This window comes from Cololabis saira, chromosome 2 (genome assembly GCF_033807715.1).
Source record: "Cololabis saira isolate AMF1-May2022 chromosome 2, fColSai1.1, whole genome shotgun sequence".
NCBI lineage: Eukaryota > Metazoa > Chordata > Actinopteri > Beloniformes > Belonidae > Cololabis > Cololabis saira.
In genome coordinates, this window is record NC_084588.1 from 13,175,976 (window position 1) to 13,196,401 (window position 20,426).

Genomic DNA, 20,426 nt, shown 5'->3' on the forward strand with positions numbered 1-20,426 from the left:
TGCAGGTCAGCCAGAACATGCTGGCAAATGCTAGGGGTCACATTTTTTCTTTTGGTATTTCCTTTAAAAGATCACATTTCAGCCTTTAAAACAGCTCTTTATGATATTTTATTTCAGCCATGGAGTCACTGTGTTAAAGTCTGGTTACTAATGTCTGTGCTGCTGTCTGTCCGTGGGAATCAGTGAGATGGATCCAAGCGCTGATCTAAATCATTTAAACGCTCAGTGATTGCGTTTAACAACTCGTCAGAAGGGTTTCTCAGGAAAGCATTTGGCCTGAGGAAAACTGTGACAGGCTCCCTCTGAATAGGAAAAAGTGGGTTTTGTTAATAGATGGATGTATGGATGGATTTCGCTGCTGATGATCGCGTGAAACAGTCACATATACACATGATAAATTCATTGCATGCCTCGTTCACATCCACGTGCAGCTGTACTGGCCCAAGTACACCATTCCAGCCTTGGGAGAGACCAGGAGTCAAGCTGCACTTTAGCATGGAGTGAAGCATTCACACCAGTCAAATGGACCATAGTTTAGGAATGAGAGGTGCTTGGGCTGGGTTTGGTTTGTTCAGTGTGCCCTAAGTGATACATTTAAAAGGCCACGTAACTGTGTTTTTTAGTTTAAAACAAGGACATTGTTTTATTCTTCTTAAGAATAAAACAAAGAAAACATAATATAACCAAGGGCAGCTTTTCAGGAAAAAGAAAGTTTTTAGAATACAAGTTGTTATTTTTGCAGTGATTGATGCACGTTTCATAAAAACAATATTTGTTGCAATTAGTTTTGTTTTTCCAGTTCTTTTTTTCTCCTGACATTTGGAGCTTTAAAGGCATCTATAACATCTCACACTATCTGCTGATCTACAGATTAAAAAGCCTCCCCAAAAAACATCTACCAGTGGCACCTGACCGATAAAGCATTAAATAAAAGCTGTGAAAGGGCAATTCCACTGGGAGCTTCCAGCGCTTTAAAAAAAAAAGAAGTATTTATTTATTTTATTTTTGGCATTGAGTTACAACTTGCACAAACATTAACCACATCTGCAGATCTAAACTCCAAGCCAATGCATCTATCTCTACGTTGTGTGATCCCTGCCTCCACTTTAGTCGCGAATCAGTTCAATAAAACATCCTTCAGTTGTTTCTGTTGCCTTGGCAACATGTCTGACAGTAACATATCTGATCAGTTTGGGAAGATAAAAAAAAACCCGGCAGAGTAAACGAGGAGGCCAAACAACGTTTTTCAGACGAGATCCAAACTGCCCTGTTGTGGTGCTTCATCATCATAGGGCTCAAAACCTGAATCACTCATGCAAATGAAAAGCTGTCTCCGTAAATGTATTCTTTTCTTCATCACTGAGGATATATCATACCAGGAGACAACAGGAGAGATATTTATTACCCTCTAAAACAGTCATAGTCAGTATTTCATGTTGATACAAATCAAGATTTAGATTTCAGCTTCCTTCCAGCAGCAGAACTGATGTTTCAGTGCTTTTTCCATGAGTAAGGATGGATGAGGTGTAGCACAAGTTCTCCGACAGCCAGCAGAGGGATTGTTGCCATTCATCAGCTTAATGTAACTTTCAGGTACCAGATGCTACATAAATGCTTCCAAAAAAGGGATAAAGGCAAGTACTTTACCAGATAAAACAGTGTAAGGACTCACAGCGCTGCAATGATCCTACAGGCTGTCAATTTGTACTTATTTACATTTTATTTAGTAGATAGAAACTTGCTTTCATTCCAATGTGGGTCACATTTTTTTAGGTGCACAATGATGCTGGCTGCAGCTCCGCCCCCTACACCTGCCAACGCTCCGTCAGTGTTTTCCTGCCGTGGGACGGCGAGATCCGGCTGCACACCACCAACGTTACCTACAAAGGCAGGAGGTCAGCGCTTTAGTCTTGCCTGCTCTCTCTGTTTTAAACATTTACAAACGAGAGGGTGGTGTCCACGTCCTGGTGGAGTCACCGTCTCTTGTGTTTAGTTTGCAGCTGCCTCATCACATCCACGACCTGCAGCTGGAACAGATCTCTCAGTACGTGCTGGTGACGCAGACGCAGGGCTTCACGCTGGCCTGGGAGGGCCGCAGTGGCTCCGTCTACATAAAACTCAACCCGGAGTTTGTGGGCAGGACCTGCGGTTTGTGTGGCAACTTCAACGCTGATGTCCAGGACGACATGAAGACGAGCTACGGTGAGATCAGCCACACACAAAGGAAGCTGCCAAAACATCAAAATCAGAACTGAAATTTGAATATCAGCCGTCAGTGTAGAAGGCAGTTAATAAAACCCTGCAGAAGTGACGCTTACTTGAGCTGTGGAGCAAAAAGACCTCCTAGATTGTTTCAAGCATGCACAAACATACAAGCCACGAACACTTAACTGTAATGGTTCTACTCATCAGTGCTTGTATGGCTTGTAATAAATGTTAAGTGTATGCAGTCTGAAAACCAGTTACTGCATTGCCAGAATGAACATTTCTCCACCTCAGGTCTTCTGACTGATGACATAGAAATGTTTGGAAACAGCTGGGTGGAGACGGATCCGCACCGGGACAGATGTCCCACCGTGCCTTCTGGTTTCCCCTCACCTTGTGCTGGAGTCGACCCTGATGTCTTGGTTGTAAGAAAAATCTACGTTCTGGAGAAACAGCAGCACAAACTACTGAAATGACATGAGATAAGACGGTCTTGAGTTCAACTGTGTGTTTTGTGGCTGCAGAAAGTGGAGGAAGTGTGTGCCGCGCTGCTCGACCCGCCGTTTCAGAGCTGCCACGACTTTGTGAGCCCGCTGTCCTACATGGCCAGCTGCTCCAACGACCTCTGCATGTAAGAACATCTGATTAACATCTGACTGCACACACAGCTGTACAGTAGTTGGTCATCAGGAAAAGACCGTTGACCAGATAATAAGAACTGATGAGTCGTATCTATCTTTTAGAGATCTTTTTTGAGATCTTTTCCTTTTTTTAAGAGTGGTGATGTCTTTCCTTCTTGGCATTGTGTTAACACCCACCTGAACTCTCGTGACCAGCAAACTCAATGTTCATAGATGTGTTTGTTGTTTCTGATGATCATTAGTTAAGTGTAGTGAACACTTTGCTTTTGCTTTGACGTGATCCCACTCTTAGAAAAGTGTCTGCGATCTTAAATGTGTGCAATCTCCGACAGTGTACTACTGTAGCACATTTTTTTTCCTTTTTAAATTCAACTGAACATCACTGTTCCAGCCTCTCTGAATAACAGCCTTTTTGGAGTGCGTAGTTCATCATTTCTAGCCTGGTTTGAGACAGCAGCTGGCCGGTTTGGTTTGTCAGTCGTGGGATCTGTGCAGGGAGACCCTTCCAGAGTAGCTGGTTGTGTAACCGCATCCCTCCTGGCCCTGCTCGAAGACTTCGTTTCTGTTATTTCACTCTGTTGAAGGTCGGGTCCCAGCGGTGATGTGGTATGCCAGGTGTTCAGCGAGTACGCCCGAGCCTGCGCCCACGCTGACCACCCACTGCACGACTGGAGGCGGCACATTCCTCAGTGTGGTATGCTCTCCCAGGTGTCTCAGTCTGCATGTCATTTTATAATTAAGTTTTGTCTTGTTTGTAATAAATACTAATAAATACTAATTATTTACACACAATCAAAGTTTTAAATTGAAGAAAATGTCGCTGGTTATTTGGTTATTGTATGGGCGGCATATCACTGTATCTTACTCTATTTTTCCAGCGGTTTATTAAAGATGAATTGCTGCTTTGTTACTCAAATCTGAGCCAGTGAGCAGGTGTCGTATATTGTGTTTTTATTTGTGTGACCAGTGAAGCCGTGTCCTCTGGGGCTGCAGCACAGAGAGTGCATCAGCTGCTGCCCGGCATCCTGCAGCCTGGAGCGCACGTGCATTGACAGCAGGTTGGCCTGCCTGGATGGATGCTACTGTCCCGACGGTCAGCTTCTACTCAGCTTCTGTCTCCTTTTCCCCTTACAGAACTCTTGTTTCATGTCAATCACTCATTACTATTATTACAAAAAAGGGTCAGTCCTGAACAGTGCTCAACTCCTTTTTGTGTTTACTTCTTGAAGGCGCGTTAGACGCCATAATGATGTTGTTGTTTATGAGATTTGTACTTTTTCTTTTCTTGTCATAATCTTGTGTTTTTCATATTCATATTTGGATTTCTTTTTTGTACTTTCTGTTGTTTCCTGTCAGTGTTTCATACTTGACTAGCTTTACATTATCCACGACCTCCCTCAGTATATTTACTCCCAAGTGTTCTGTGTTTTCAGCGATAGAGCCTCACTTTTGTTTGTTTCTATTCTAGTTGTTTTATTTTTTAACTTGTTTTATGTCCTTTTCCATTTGTTTTTGATAGTTTTTCTCTTCTTTTTGTTAATTGGAATTTTACATCAACCTTCCTTGCTTGTTTTTCACTGAGAACCAAAAAAGTTTGAACGTCTGTGTCCCTGCTGTTTTTCAAGATTACCCACTTTTATGGTTTCAGAACAACAGAACTGGGAGAGTTACTTCGTATGACGTTTAAACATCACACAGAAACTAAACAAAATGTCGAAGAGGGCAGGTAGTCATAAATTAGAAAGAATCTGGTGAAATCAGGTCTTACAAGTTTTACTTACCCAGTTAATTTCCAGTGAAACTTTTCTTTGAAGGAAAAATAACTTTTGCAGCATGTAACGTCTTATTTACATTATTGATTGATATTTTAGTGGAGAGTGGTTTTACGTTCACCAGTTTTCTGGGGATGGCTTTCTTATTCGAGGCCTTTCTCATACTATGCATTTCTTTCATTAATATAGCAGTTATCAAACATTATATCACCCACATTGTATAGTTTACTCCAGATATATTCCACATTCATGTTTATGGATCACTAACAGTAATGAACTGGTGACTCCAGATTGCATGACAGTGAATGGCACTGTTAGCCTTTTGTTAACTTCTGTTGTATTTCCTTTTAAAAAAAAAACAAAACAACCCAACTACTGTACATTTGCAACATGATTGGGCTCCAACTGAGACCCTGAAAGTCAAGCGAACCCATCTGACTGAAGAGTGAAACTGGAGCTGCTGCTGAAACGTGTCGGTTTCATGTCACTGCAGTTGGTTTTATGACTTCTGAACAGAACTGGTTCATGAATGAGAAGCAGGCTGTTTCTCTGTTTGCTTTAATGTAGCATCTTCTCCATGTCCGTCCTTAGGGCTGATCTATGAGGATGGAAGCTGCGTGACTCCCTCCGACTGTCCGTGTGAGTACCGCGGCATGTTTTACCCCTCCGGACAGACTCTGCAGGAGGAATGCAACAACTGGTGAGTTCGTCTTCCTGTACCATCATTTCGAAACGCTGGATCTTAGAACACCTCTGAATTATATTTTCAAATAATTTTCATGATAAATTACTAACAGAGTTTAGCCTCAGATCCAGACTTAAAATCACAGGACTGTTTCATTGTTATGTAATTCCTGCAGACCCCACGCAGTCCTTTCAATATCCTCAGATCTAATCACCTTGGCTCAGTGTGTCCGGTTTCTGTCAGTGTTTCTGCTATTAGCTCAGTGTTTTCATGTTCCTGGAGCCACCTGTGGACGTCTCTGCTTTCTTTTTCAGCACATGCCTGGGTGGAGTGTGGACCTGCACTGACTACAGCTGCCCAGGTTTGTGCCAACCCTCTGTGGGTTACTTTCTTTACTCAGACTGCACCGAAGGACACATTCGATAGTATCTTAGGTCTTTAGAAAGAAAGAAAGAACGTTCCGATGTAGTGCCCTTGAGAGCAGGAACCATCGTTGGTTTTCAGGGAGAGGAGGGTCTGTAAGGATAAACTACTGACAAATTCTGCTAAAACCAACTTCATATCTTTGCTGGTCTCGTTAGATTGAACAAAAACCTAGCTCAAGCTGGTTACCCACAAGCAGCTTTTGAGATTTAACAGAAAAAAGGGGAAGAATCAAAGCAGGTATTACAGTGATAAAGAGCAAGGAAAGTAGATTTTAAGTACTTAACAGTGACTTCTGATAAGGAAAAAGTCAAGACAGTAAAACACTTGAGAGGGCAAGGAAAGACCAAACGTTCAGGATGTGATTTACATGAATATACTGGCAGTAAAGCAGTATGATATCCTTAACCCTGCCTTTACTCTTAAAGATTCATGAGACATGATTTTTCCAATGCAGTGACCCGAAAGCAGACGCAACCTGAAAGAACAAGCAGTATGATTCTAAAGGCTATTTTATCATTTTTAGTGCCCAGCTGGGTTTTTCTTACTTGTTAGGGAGGAAACCGATGTAGCAGGAGTTTTTCATCCGACTCTACTGTGGAACCGGCATCTGTTATTTTATATTTATTTGTGAAAAGTGCTATATTAATGAACTTAACTGCATGATTTCACTGCTCGATGGCACAAAAGCTGACAATTTGTTCCTGTAAAGGTGGAGTAGGTGATTCTGTTTCTAACTTTTTGTTACATCTAGTGAAACCCTCCTCATCGTCCTCTACCTGCTCATCTTTTAAGCAAACTGTTAAAACAAACCTCTGTAAACTGGAAACGACTCTTGGAGGGTTCATGGTGAGGTGTGCTTTCTCAGGGAGCTCTAGAAGGAGGGAAAGGCAGAGCTAGCTCGCTTTGTTTTGTTGATAGTTTGACGTGACAACTTTCAGAAATTACTTACTTACCTGCTTTTAAAGGGGAAATACCTTTCTGGTCATAGCAGCTGCTTTGAGGGCGTGGATTTACCATCTCAACTCCACCTCTTGGATCTCCCTTTTTTGAATTTGGCGTAGCGGCTTTGTGCTGCGTATTTCAGAGGTAGAAAATGCAGAAAATGGAGAAATTAGCTGGAGATAAACTTGGAAGCTGGATAATTACAGTCTGATCTGGTTCTGTGATGTCACAGTACCCCACTGATGTTGCTCTTTCTCTGACTCCTTGAATTGGTAGTCACTTCAGACACCCAAATATATCCTTCAGACTTTTCATTCAATGTCACCTTAAAGTAAAGGGGGTGGAAAAAGAAAGAAAATACTGTGTATAAAGTGGTGCTTTTGGGCAAAACCGATTTTAAATTGTACATTTCCACTGGTGACAAGTTAAGTGCTCTGCTCTCCTCACAGGCGAGTGTTCGGTGACAGGTGACATGTATTTTGAGTCCTTTGACGGACGGATCTACACCTTCCCTGCAACGTGCCAGTATGTCCTCGCCAAAAGTCGCAGCTCAGGAAAGTTCACAGTCACCATCCAGAATGCCCCCTGCGGAGCGGTGAGTCCACACGTCACTTCTGTTTTTACATACGTGACTTTTCTTTTCTCTCCTTCTGCTTTCATACTGGAAACAGCCACTCTGACTTGGATGCGGTTTTTCTGTCATGAAGATCAGATCAAATTTTCAGTGCTCAATAATCCCTCTTGAGTGAAGGTGATTTTTGTTTGAGTCGCTCCTGCAACTGTTCAGATAGTTAACAGACAAGAAAAATGACAAAAAGCCTGAGGACTTCATCTCCCCTTCCTCTCCCCTGATCCTGGAGTTTCCCAGCAGGCTTTGAGCTGGTCAGTAAAGTGGGTGGGGGGGGGGGGGGGTGTAAGACGTCCCACTCATCAGAGCAGAGGATCGAGACCTTTAACAGCCAACTGCACAGGATTACCTTATCTGGCCTGACTGAAGGAGCCGTGGACAGCTTTGTCGTTAAGAGGGAGATGAAGAGAGGCACCAGACGGGGGTGGGGGACGGGGAGAGGGGCTGGACAGAGAGAAGGTTATGTAGGAAAATCGGAGGTGAACGATGGGAAGAGGAGGAGGAAGAGGGGAGGGTGGAGGTGAGTGTTAAAACCTTTCAGCTAAGGGTTCTTCCACTTATGAAAGAAGCGATTCATGGCAGCAGATCGTTTGCTGTCAGCGATGCACAGGTTGCCTTTCTCTGAAAACATCAGAACGGCGGGGAGCAAAAGCACGTTGTAGGATTCCTGATCATTCAGATTCAGGTTTAAAGGGAATAATTTGCTTCGATACAGGAAAAATATTTTACTCTGAGGTCCGTGTATGAGAAGTGCGATGTCCATCACATTCTGGCTGATATAACAAGGATTATGTTCTTCATAACTGTCCTAATTTTATTATTTGTTGGCCAAAAAATTCATTTTGACAGTTTTTTTTTTTAAAACAACGTTTAAAAAAACATATTTGAAACATTTGAAGTGAACTGCTTTCCTGCCTTTATTTACCACAAAATGGGATCTGATGTTCATCTAAGTTACACTAACAGACAAACGCACACTAACAGTCATTTTTTTTTAACATTCCCAGTACAGGTGGGAAAAGTAAGCAAAGTCATGAACTTTGTTTATGTTGTACAACGGAGTCGTACCAAGGAAATTAGTTTGGAGGTGGGATCTTTTTTTTGGACCTACTTTGATTGATAAAAGACTCAAATATTTAAATTTTCTGTAGATATTAGGCATATGCTGTCGTGAAGCATACCAACACACACAAATCCTTGCAGACGTACGATCAAGATCCACTGTAAGACAAACTCTCAATAATGAAAAGTTCAGTACTGAGGCTAGTGAGTGAGAAGTGAGTGTCCAGATGTCATGAATAACTGCTGAAGGCCTGATGACGTGATGATTTTTTTGCATGAATATTCAGAATGATGCAGGCACAAGCACAGCACAGCTTTCCAGCACTAAAACATCATCTCAGCTCTAACGTATGGTGAAGGGGGTTTCATGATTCGGGCTTGCTTCAATGGCTCAGGGCCTGGACCACCTCCATCAATGAGAATTGAATTACCACATTGCCAGAGTCTGTCCGCCAGCTGAAGATGAAAAGAAACCAGGTGATCCAGTGGGAGAGTGATCTTCAGAATCAAAGTAAATCGCCACAGACCGCCGACATCCTGCTAAAGAAGTTGGGCGAAACCTCTTTCTGAACGTTATGAAGGTCTGATCCAGTGCGACCAAAAACATTGTTTGAACTCACAGTTGGTAAATGAAGTTTAACCAGCAATGAACGTCCACGGGTCGCTGTTTCTTCCAAAACTGTGCATGTTTAATTGGTCTGTTCAAACAGGACATGAAAAATTGTAATTGTTCTCTGTGTTATCATCTTATTAATCACATTCTTTGTCTATTACTGTGACTTATGTAAAGAATATAGCTCATTTATGAGAAATTACCTAGATCATGTGTATGTGGTGTGAAGACCTGGCGTAGTTAAGAGCTTGTGCAAGCTATATGAGCATTTTTGTGCAGCAAAAAGCATGCCCACATGCTTATACATATATATATATATATATATATATATATATATATATATATATATCTCCTGCTTCAGAGCTTTATTAACTCTAAACTTGTGTAACTGCCACTCAGGTTTCCCTATATTGTTTTGTTTCTGAATCGTATGTTTGGCAACATGCCATCTATCATCCATCTTTTTCTAAACTTCAGAATTTGGACGGGGCTTGCATCCAATCAGTTAATCTGGTTATTGATGAGGATCCAAGAACAGAGATCACACTGAGTCACGTCGGGGAGGTCTTTATGGCTGGACAGTACCGCATCTCCCTGCCCTATTCTGACGGTAAAATCTCATCTTTTATCACGTTTCAGCATTGTTCACACGCAGGATTCAACTTATTGTCGCTGTCTCTGAGGTCATGGCGGAGACAAACCTGATGGGTATTGAGAGTCTGCATAAGCGGTTGATGAAGTACACAACACTTTAATGATGAACAGTAATTAATAATAATAATTAAAGCTGCAAGCAGCGATGAATGGGCCCTCGCGCGTGCAATTTTCACCAAACCACCCATGACTCTTTATGTCAAACCATTCAAAAGTTATGGCAGAAAGTAGGAACTATCAAATATGGACCAATCAGATGAAGGGGGGGCGTGCTTTTTGGCGTCTATTGTCGCCACAGTAACGCTTTTGAATGAGAAAAGTAATGCGCATCGTCGCAGGATCGAGATGCACATTTTGATGTATAACACACCTGGGTGCACGTTACGGTTCAGGCCGTATTAACTGCCGAAGGAATGGCATAAATTGCGGCAAAATTACACGATTAATTCAAAATGGTCGACTTCCTGTTCGGGATTCGGCCATGGCACCAAGAGACTTTTCTTTAAGTTGCGACATGATACAGGTCTGTACCGATTTTCGTGCATGTACGTCAAAGTTTTCTAGGGGGCGCTGTTGAGCCATTAGGCCACGCCCATTAATGTAAACCATTAAATATCAAATTTTTTGCCAGGCCAGGCTTGCGTGCAAAATTTGGTGACTTTTGGGGCACGTTTAGGGGGAAAAAAGGCCCTCCTTTCGTCAGAAAAATAAAAACGAAGAAAAAATAAATAAAAAATTCCTACAGATACAATAGGGCCTTCGCACTGTAAGTGCTCTGGCCCTAATAATAATATTTAAAAGATGGAGCAAAGACAAATATTGTATATTTCCGTTCCTTATCTTGAACAATGCAGGTGTTTTTATACATTAAAAACAAAACCAGGGTATGCAAACCGCCACGTGAAAGCCTAAATGTCCTCCTCACACCTCCCTGCAGATATCTTCCACATCCAGGAGCTGTCGTCCATGTTCCTCCAGGTGAGGACTTCGTTCGGCCTCCGTCTGCAGTACAGCCCGACGGAGTTTCGTCTCTACCTGCAGGCAGACGAGTCGTGGAAAGACAACACAGTGGGGCTGTGCGGCACGTTCAATGGCAACATTCAAGATGACTTCCTGTAAGTGTGCGGCGGCTGACCTGCGACCCCCCCTCAGTGCCCTCTGTTAACTACAACTCCACCCTCTCCCTCCAACGCTGGTGAGAGTGCGTGCTCCTGTTTCAGGGGCAGGGAGGGAGGTGATGGTGAAGTGCTCTCTCCCCCGCTGTAATGCACACGGGTCGGGCGGCTCGGCATCAAAAGCCTCGCTCTCTGATCAGCTCTTTTAGGCAGGCCAGATGAGCACCCAACTGGACACACCACTTCAACAAGGAATTTACTGTTAGTGGAATAGGGGCTCCACTGTGTATTGGTGGCCCATAAAGGCCGGATGTTGTCTCACAGCTGTAAATGGATATACATTAACGTTGGTGACTGGAAACGCTGTCGGGAAAGACTGCAGTTCAACTGAAAACCTGCAGGACCGACACTTTTCTGTTGCTCCGTCACATTTGGTATCATAGTGAGTCTTGACTTCAGATATGTAGCACCAGAACTTGTCAATCTAATTTAAAAAAGAATCAATAGATGAATGATGGCAGAGCTGTCGTATCAATCAGTTGCTGCTTTGCAACTGTCCTGGTGTCAGTATCAGACCCATAAACGGGAAAGATGGATCAAATAGTTTGGAGCCTAGCTGAGGAAACCAACAGGTTTCATCAAATGTTCATTTTGATTCAATCTCCCACTCTGAGCATATGGGTGAATACGTTTAGGTTGCTTATGACTTTAGAATATATAGATTGAACTTTAGTAGTTTGTTTTGTTCATCATGACACTGAACAGGGTTTTCAGGGTTTGAAACATTCTCTGAAACAACCACAGACATCTAAAAGTGCTTTATGATGTTTGTTTGGGGTTAAAGGTGGGAAGTGGAGCATTGGGAATATGTTCTCCACCTTCATTTGGCAGTGAATCTGTACTCTGGTTAGGGCTGGGCGATTATACGATCTCGATTTGTGATCGCGATTAAATTAAGTTCGATCACGGTGATCAGCTGTGGGTCTACTTTCTCGATCACGTGCAAAACATGCTGTAGCAAAGTGCACGACAACCAATCACAACCCGCTTTCCTGGCACCGCGCTGTCTGCATTAATTGATCATGCGCATGAGATGCCGCGGCAGTCGGTAAGGATCCAGACGGGAGACGTAGCTCTGTGTTTTACGTTTATTCATCATTCCATGCATAATTCTGGTCCGTTCCTTAAAGCAGGGCTTTCCACAAGCGCCGGCTGCCGGCCATATAGCCGACTACTCGATTAGGTCCAGCCGGCTACTTTAATGACGTTTATTTTTTTAGCCTATAAATATTATTTTTAGATTTTAATAAAATTAAATGTTTTTCTCATAGACTTACAAAAATGTCAAACTGAACCGCACTCATTAAAGTTGTGATTCGCTCTGCTTGTACACAAATTACTGATCACCGGGAGAAACTCCGCGGCCCCGACATGGGTGTGTGTGTGTGTGTGCGCGCTCAGCGGAGTGAATGTGTCGGATCAACAAGCAGCAGATGATTCTTTTGTCACCATAAAAACGGTACGTCCTTATTACTCATGCTATCCACTACAGAATTTAATCAGTTTAATCAGTTCGTATTAAAAAGAAAGCCTAACCGCGTTGCGACGCGCGCCGTACGGTGCGTACTGCCGCGTACCCTACGCCGTAGGCTCTGCGTTGGTGTAACGCTGGACCATAAATCAGCCTTAAGTCCCTTTAGGCTAATACTGTGAGAAATAACCTCTCATAATAGCGGTACTACAGTTAATAAATGTAATAAATGCTCCTACTGCCGTTTCTGCTGGCTACTGAGTCCCCTAAGTGGCGAGTGAGTTTTAACTCCTTAATTACTAACCAGCGTCAGAGTCACGCACAGTACACAATCTGTGATGTTAGAGAGCCAACTTTTGGTCAATTTAAGCAACAGCATCGCCAGCTGCCTGACAGTGGCTCAACTCATATTAGTTTACTGTTTTTGTTGTTAAAAATGTCATTGCAATTTTATCTATGCAATTGTGAAAAAAAAAGGCAAAATAAATGAAAAACTATGAACAACCGCATGTTTTGGTTGGTTTACATTTTAAATGATCATGAAAAAAAATTTTGTCTGCTAAAACTACTTGAAACTTTTTTAAACTGCTTAAAACAACATGTTTGTTGTGCCATTTTCTATATGGCTCTTGTTAAAACATGCTATTTGCTTTATTTGTTAATAGAAAAAAAAAACTAATCTCTGGTTTCTTTCTATTTTATTCCAGAAGGGAGGGGGGATCTTCTGATTTTAAAAATCGTGATTAAAAATCGAGATCGTTCAATATGGGAAAAAAAATCGTGATCAATTTTTTTGCCATATCGCCCAGCCCTAACTCTGGTTGTATTTCAGATCTCCATCAGGAATGATAGAGAGCACGCCTCAGCTGTTTGGAAACAGCTGGAAAGTGTCGTCAGCTTGTTCCCTCGCCCCGAGTACGCCTCAGCTCGATCCCTGTGACGCTCATCAGCAGGCCGGTCAGTTTCTCTTCCTACTTTTTATGTTCAAGCACAGAAAGAAACTTGTTCTGTGTTATGTTATTGTATGTTAATGTGCAGATCTCAAATACTAAATATGTATCTTTGACACATCATGTATTAATATTCCTTTACATGAGAATGAATGCAGAGAGAGGGATTTTTGGGGGCCTGCACCCATTTTGAACCTGATCCTTCAGACTACTCTCCTTCTTGATCGCCGTGTACCTCTCAGAGGGGTTGTCTGATTCTACTGTCCCTGTGCACAAAACATCTGTTAGAGGAATAAATGCAAGTGTAAATCAGTCAACATTGATAACTCAACATTGTTTTGAATATTTCTTTGTGTCTTGTTCGACCCGCTCGTGCTCAGTGACCTACGCCTCAGAGATGTGCGATGTGCTGAATCAGGATCTGTTCTCCGCCTGTCACGAGTACCTCAGTCCGACACCCTTCCATCAACAGTGTCGCGCAGACACCTGCAAGTGCGGGACGCCCTGCCTCTGCTCCGCACTGGCTCACTACGCTCGACACTGCCGCAGATTCTCCATCATTATTGACTTCCGATCGCACATATCCGACTGTGGTGAGTATTAGGCCACGTTTGCTCCGCAGGCTCAGGAGACGTTGTCTCTGGGTCTTTACTTGCTGCTGTTGGAGATACTGGGTTTGTTTTTGGTCAAGCATCCAATATCAAATCCATATGCTCCTCCCAATTATCTGTTTAAAGTCACAGTTTATTGTAGGGAAACAAAAACCAGGCTGTCCTTGGGTTTAATTTTGATTAAGGGCATTTATCAGTATTTACACCATCTCAGAAAGGAAGTTTCAGAACTGTTTATTTCTAATGTAAAGTTGGACGCTTTGTCAGAGTTGATTGACGTGCTTTTGGAGCCAGCTTCTAATAGCCACTCAAGGAACTTTTTTTTAACTTCCGGGTTGATTTTGAATATGGAGGTTAGATGGTTGGCGCTCCTGTTTGACTGCTTTTTCCTATTTTCCCCCTGGACCTTTCAAGGCCCATTCAGAGCTGGTCACGGTAGTCTGTTAGTGTAATGTACAGCAAAAGAAGCCATTTTATGTTAAGAATAAGAGCGATTATGTTCTCATATCGCTGAATTCACAGCAGAGATTTCAAATTCACTGAAAAAGCTAAGTAGCTAAAGTGATCATAAAAAACAATTTATGCGATCAACAACATAGACTCCAAAGCAGCCGTCACTCAGAAAAACAGTCAATTTTTATTAAACATATATTATTATATTGACAACACTATATTTAATGTTCCTCGCTACCTGAGTGCCGTGACTCCAGACCAGCCTTTCTTTCTTTTTGTTTATTTTGGTCATCCAAAAAACAATGTTATTACATCGGTGCAACCATCATCATACAGCACACATGGGGAAAACAGCAAAACCAGAGGGGCACTACAGAGATGGCTCAAATAGAAAAAGGTGTAGGCTGAAGCATGAGCTTGTGATGCCTATAACCCTTTTATCATACAATCAATACTAGACAATGTTTATAAAGAAGGGCAGGAAAAAAAGTGAATGATTGTTAGAGATAGGTGCAAAGAAGCAAACAAAAGCCTAGTAATAATTGTTACACTATGAAATTTGGTGTCAATGAATTTGATTGCATCACAGTCAAATTCATTGACACCAAATTTCAAGCCTTTGGTTTTGTACCTGTATGATTACATCTGTAAATCCTGCTGCAGCGGTCACCTGCCCTGCCACCATGCAGTACGGCACCTGCGTGTCCTCCTGCCAGCGACGCTGCACCTCCCTCTCCGTCTCACCGCACTGTGGGGAGGAGTGTGAGGAGGGCTGTGTCTGCCCCCAGGACTCCTTCTACAACCACCGGACACACACCTGCGTGCACAGGTAAGGAGGCGGGGAAGAAACGAAAAGGAAAAGACTTTAACATTTTTCAGAATATGAAACTGTCTTAGATATTTTTGCTGCTGCGTCCTGGAGGCGTTCTTGCAGCTCTGCATGCAAATGTACCGTGGAAGTGGCTGAAGACCCTCCACCACACAAATCCTCTCAAAGGGATGTTTGTGTCTGCTCGGAGGGGTGCGTCAGCCTTTAAGTGGAAAGCCTTGCAGCTTTGCTGCAGACGTTAAAGAGCCCGAGGTCCTCGGTAATTGTGCTCTCGCTTTCATGATGCTCCGCCCTAGAAGCTTCGCTGCTTAATTCCTCTTAAATGTCCCGGGTTTTTACATCCTAGTGCAGCTCGGTGCCTTACTTACCATGTGATAGAGTTACATCCAGGAATTCACTGTGAAACCCCCCCTTTCATTCCCACTCGGGCTGGAGACGGCACAGATATCTGATAACTAGTGAGAAAGAATTTGTAGTTCAGAAGCTGATGTGAGGCACTGGCCTATATGTTACAAAGGCTTTTAGTTTCAGCCCAGCTCAGTTTAAGTCCACTGTCTTTTTTTTCTACCATAAGGATTTGAAGGGGTCTTGTTATCAATTCCACACCTTCAGCGCTGACTTCACCACCTCTACATCCAACGATCTGTCCGCCGACCACTTGCCTCTAATACTCTGTCAGGTAGTTTAAAGTCCATGTTAACATAACTACTGAGGGACAGGTTTCATTTCCCAAACCCTGCGTATCTCCCCAAGCGCCAGCGTGTTGCGCCATCAGTCATCCGCTGTATGATAATCAGGTTTAAACAACTGTTCTTGTCAGTAAGGACCTTCATTTGGTCAAAGCAACGGTGCAGGCACAACATACAAGTACAAATATTGTAAAGTTGCACCATGAACATGGGTTTGAAACTAAATGGTGCCTTTTGAACCTTCTTTATGTTTTGCAAAATGCTTTACAGTGTAATTCCCATTCATCATTCAAGCAAACGCTCATCCAGCACTGCTTATTTTCATGTATGGACTCTATTTTATGCATGTTACAATAGTAAAACGGTCGTGCTGTATGTTGGCAGTGTATATGCTGAACGTGAGGATTTTTTTTTAGGTCTCATGTCAGAGCATGTGCATTGGTTTTGTGAGTCACGTGGAGAGTTTTGGTGTGGTGTCTCATCCTCACCTGTGAGTTAAGCATCACAGAAGCAGTTCTCAGCAAAACACACAACTAAACCCCTTATTGGTCATCGTCGTGACTTCATAGCAACAGCAACGAGACACCTCCAGTGTAGCTTAATTCACAAGAAACAACATTAAAAAAGAAACAAAACAGTCTTTCTTCTTCTGACTAGTTGGCCCCCTGGTCTTCACCATTCATATCAGTCATGAATCATTTAAAAGCCGGTGTATTATACACACAGACAGCCGTGACACGGGGGCTCTGCATGCGGATGTTAAAATGTGTGGGGGGGTAGTAGCATCCTGTCGTTGCTGTAGAGTAGGTAATGTGCTGTTGTTGGGGGCTCCACGTTCACATCTGGTCGCCAACGCCTTATGATGCCCGACCCATTGCAACATCTCAGCTATGGGGCAGCAGCTGAGCCGGGCACGATCCATGTGGAGCCGGCCTAAAAATTAAGTATTCTGTGCAGTTTAGAGCTCCCTCCTCAGGTTTGTAAGCTTCAGTTATGTAATTGCAGCATTGATCTGAATTCAGGCCGTGTGTGCTCTTGCTTTTTTCCACTCTTGGTTCTCTACAGGAGCGAGTGTCCCTGCAGCTTTCTTGGAGCAGATTATGAACCAGGAGATGTGATCATGACGTCAGCAGGTGTTCAGTAAGATCCTCCTTCCTCTCTCTGTCACCCATGATGTCAAACACTCCGTCATCCTGAAGGAGAATTTCAATTTTGCTTTATTTTATATTTTCTTGTCTGGAAAGTGTAGTTATGATTAGAGAAAAAACCTTGAGGTACCTAATTCAGTCAATTTCAACACTCGGTTACTGTGGACAAGAATCTGCATCCTTAGATATGGTGGAAAGAGAAAAGCTGTCTACAGTTTCTGGTGTTGAGGTCAGATTTCCTCAGTTAAAAAGCTCTAAGACAATCAGACAAAGTGAAAACATGTCTTTAATTATGAAACAAGAGGCTTCAACCATGAAATCTTGATAAATCTGCGAGCAGAGGTGGCAAATCCGGCTTCAGAAAGTAAAAGTCCTGCCATATATTTGTTCTGTCCATTCACTAAAACCAGGTGAGTTCACTAATTAGCTCATCTACCTGGCTGAAGAGCTGTGCTGATTAGAATCAGCTGGTTGAGTGAATGGACAGAACAAATACATGGTAGGACTTTTACTTTCTGAAGCCGGATTTGCCACCTCTGTCTGCGAGTAGATGTGCACATGAATCACAAACATCAGATTTGTTTGTAAAAATGTGTGTGTACGTACCTGAATACTGATTGATGGCAGGTTGGCTGCCTGTCCCTGCAGATCATTAGGTAGCATAAATCCCCACCCATGGACCTACATGGAGGTTTAAAGATCCGCCCTAAACCTGCGTGTGCATAAATGTGATTGTAAAAGTAAAACAAAGAAAAGTTCTTCAGACATGGTCATAAAGGTCATTTTAATTGAAGTGGAACAAAGAAAAAACACATTTCAAACATAATCCTGGAAAGAGACGACTGATTTAGACAGTTCTGTATGTGTGTTCTGTCCATTAAAACATGCAAGAGTTGAAGCGAAAGTGATTTGATATGACCTTGGATGCAAAAAAATGCATTTCTGGACATCTGCAGTCAACTGAAGTGTGTCAGTGATCAGAATCATGAAGACACTGACCTGCCTCTGCAGGAGTCAGCAACACTCTGAAGATAAATGTATACTGTTATTATTTATGTGTTGTGGTCATCAGTGTGATGCTTTTTAATACACAATATAAGAAATGGTGAGTTGACATTTAAAGCAGATTAATTTGCTTAATTGAAAGCTTGTTGGCCCTCAAAGTTGTTTTGCAAGGAAATAAGTTTCACTTTTTATGAATAACCTTCAGTGTAATCAACCACAATCTTTCAAAAAGTTGCTGGCGTATCCAAGTCGCTTTATTGGAGGTGTTGTGATGCGGTTCTCCTGGCGCCGAGGTGTTTCAGAGACCTCTGGCAAGCGAATGTTAATTTTCACGCCTTATTTGGTTTATAAAGTAGGGCGCTTGCATCTGAGCAAACCTCGCCTTCACGACACCATCGGTGAGCTTTAAAGCAGCATGGATCACTGCGTAGGTGTCCGTCAGCTTATTAACATTTTCAATGTCTTTCAGTTTTCCAAAATGTGCAGAATTAATGGACAATATGTGAACAATAATAGGCTTTTTGAGCATAAAAGCTTGTAAATAAATGATCTATACATTTTATTTTGAATTACCAAGATGATGGAAATGATTGCCTACCCAAAATAACAATAAAATAACATCAAAGCTATACTTTTTTCAAGAATTAGTTGAATTAATTTCATGCAGTATATGATGGTAGATTTATGGTTTAATATCTGTTGATGTTCTCAGAATATTAACGTCTCTTTTTATCCTCCTGCAGACTCTGTCTGTCTGGTAAACTGGTGTCTCAAACTGCAGACATCGGTAAGTCACTTGTTGGGGGCGTAGATGCTAAACCCCACCCACTAAGTCACTGAACTTTTTGTTTTATTTCTTTTGTTTGTTTGTTAAATTCTCCCTCTAATCTGTGACGTCTCACCTCTTGCAGACGTGTTGTGTCCAGCGGGTCAAGTGTACCAGAGCTGCTCGGAGGGCGAGGACGGCCTCCTGCCAGGAAGGGGCGTGGCCTGTGAACGAACCTGTGAATCTTACCTGCTCAACATCACCTGCTCAACACATGAGCCCTGTGTGGCAGGATGTACCTGCCCTCCTGGGTGAGTAACGGCTACTTTGTTTACTTTTCCATTGCTGCATCAGTGGACGGGAGTCTGAACCGCATAGTCGTTTAATTAAACTGAGATTTTGCTGCTTTTTTATTTTATTTTGATGCATTAATGTTGTTTATCTGTGATTAAATTGACTGCATTTTTAGACCTGGAAGCAGGATGGCATTGGATTAATGAGAAAAACTGTTAACTATCTGGTGATTTGAGTTATTCAAGATGATCAATAATTAAAACCGCAGATGCACCACTGCAAATTTCTTTGCTGAGTCTGATGTTTAATTTATTTAAAAGTCTGGAACCATAATCAACTCCACACAAATCTGGCAGCGTCTTGTTTTCATAGACACCCGTTAAGTCATTTGTCTACTTAAGCAGCACATCATCTTCACCACCACCTCAGCATCACCACCTGTAGGCTGACAGAAATATCATCTCTTTATGTTACTGTTACAGATCCTTGGGTTCTCACGCAGACTATTGGAAGTAAAGTTGTGTCATGTCCTGACCTGAAATTTAAGAGGAAACAACTGAGGCATTTCTGGCAGTTGTATATTTGGGTTCCTCTCTTTGGGAGGTTGAGCAGGCTCCACCTGCTCAGTGGAGGTTCTTTGGGATAACTGTGTGTAATTTGAAGCCAGATGGCCTGCAATTTGATTCGTTATTACTCTTTATCAGTATTTTGCATTTTTTGTAGTGTTGAACAAGGTAAAACCTGCCTGGAAAGAATTGTTGGATTTTTCTGGAATTTTTAAAGATACAAAGCAGTCAAATAAACCTCCCTATTGTGGCGTTTTAATCCTCTTACTCAGGCCAATTTGAATTTGGTTGGATTCAGCATACATTTGTATACATTTCAAGCTATTTTCTGCTATTTGTCTTGATGTTTTCAGCTGCAGAGACATAATCTTTGAGAACTATGTTAACATGAGTTGCCACTTCAGATCATCTGTGGGAGACAAAAGTCTTCAAAAGCAGCCGATGATGTGGATGGACATAATGGAGTTGATTGTAGCCATCTGATCCGTCTAATCCTCCCTGGCTCTCAGCCTGATAACGGGGTTAAGTGCTTTCATTCTGTGACATCAACCGAGAGTCATCCTGATAACAATATCCACAGGCAGGGGTTAGGCTAAACATGTCCTATCTAGTGACACGTTTGCACAGATTATGCTGACCAAGTGCTGACCGATGGCACCTGAGAACCAGCGTCTCACTTATACTAAAGGTGCTTTTTTTTTTAGGTGTGGCGACAAATGAATTAATAAATAATTTATAAAATACATTCAAAAAATAATAAGATCAAGCCTGTGAGTGCTCTCTGCTGGTTGAAACAACTAATTGCAAGACTGTCTGAATAAATAAAAACAATTACATATTT

At 42.3% G+C, this 20,426-nt stretch overlaps 1 protein-coding gene across 1 annotated transcript in view; it reads left to right on the top strand.

The window, feature by feature from the left end:
• The window catches only part of otog (otogelin), a 72,555-nt gene that overhangs the window by 9,446 nt on the left and 42,683 nt on the right, over positions 1-20,426 (top strand). The window contains exons 6-22 of the mRNA XM_061734694.1: positions 1,774-1,895; positions 1,994-2,202; positions 2,500-2,630; positions 2,730-2,836; positions 3,431-3,540; positions 3,814-3,939; positions 5,210-5,318; positions 5,618-5,664; positions 7,121-7,266; positions 9,452-9,584; positions 10,566-10,743; positions 13,107-13,231; positions 13,605-13,817; positions 14,952-15,117; positions 16,872-16,946; positions 18,703-18,746; positions 18,871-19,036. Of these exons, the coding sequence (XP_061590678.1) occupies positions 1,774-1,895; positions 1,994-2,202; positions 2,500-2,630; positions 2,730-2,836; positions 3,431-3,540; positions 3,814-3,939; positions 5,210-5,318; positions 5,618-5,664; positions 7,121-7,266; positions 9,452-9,584; positions 10,566-10,743; positions 13,107-13,231; positions 13,605-13,817; positions 14,952-15,117; positions 16,872-16,946; positions 18,703-18,746; positions 18,871-19,036 (2,207 nt within the window). The remainder of the gene's footprint in view (positions 1-1,773; positions 1,896-1,993; positions 2,203-2,499; positions 2,631-2,729; positions 2,837-3,430; positions 3,541-3,813; positions 3,940-5,209; positions 5,319-5,617; positions 5,665-7,120; positions 7,267-9,451; positions 9,585-10,565; positions 10,744-13,106; positions 13,232-13,604; positions 13,818-14,951; positions 15,118-16,871; positions 16,947-18,702; positions 18,747-18,870; positions 19,037-20,426) is intronic.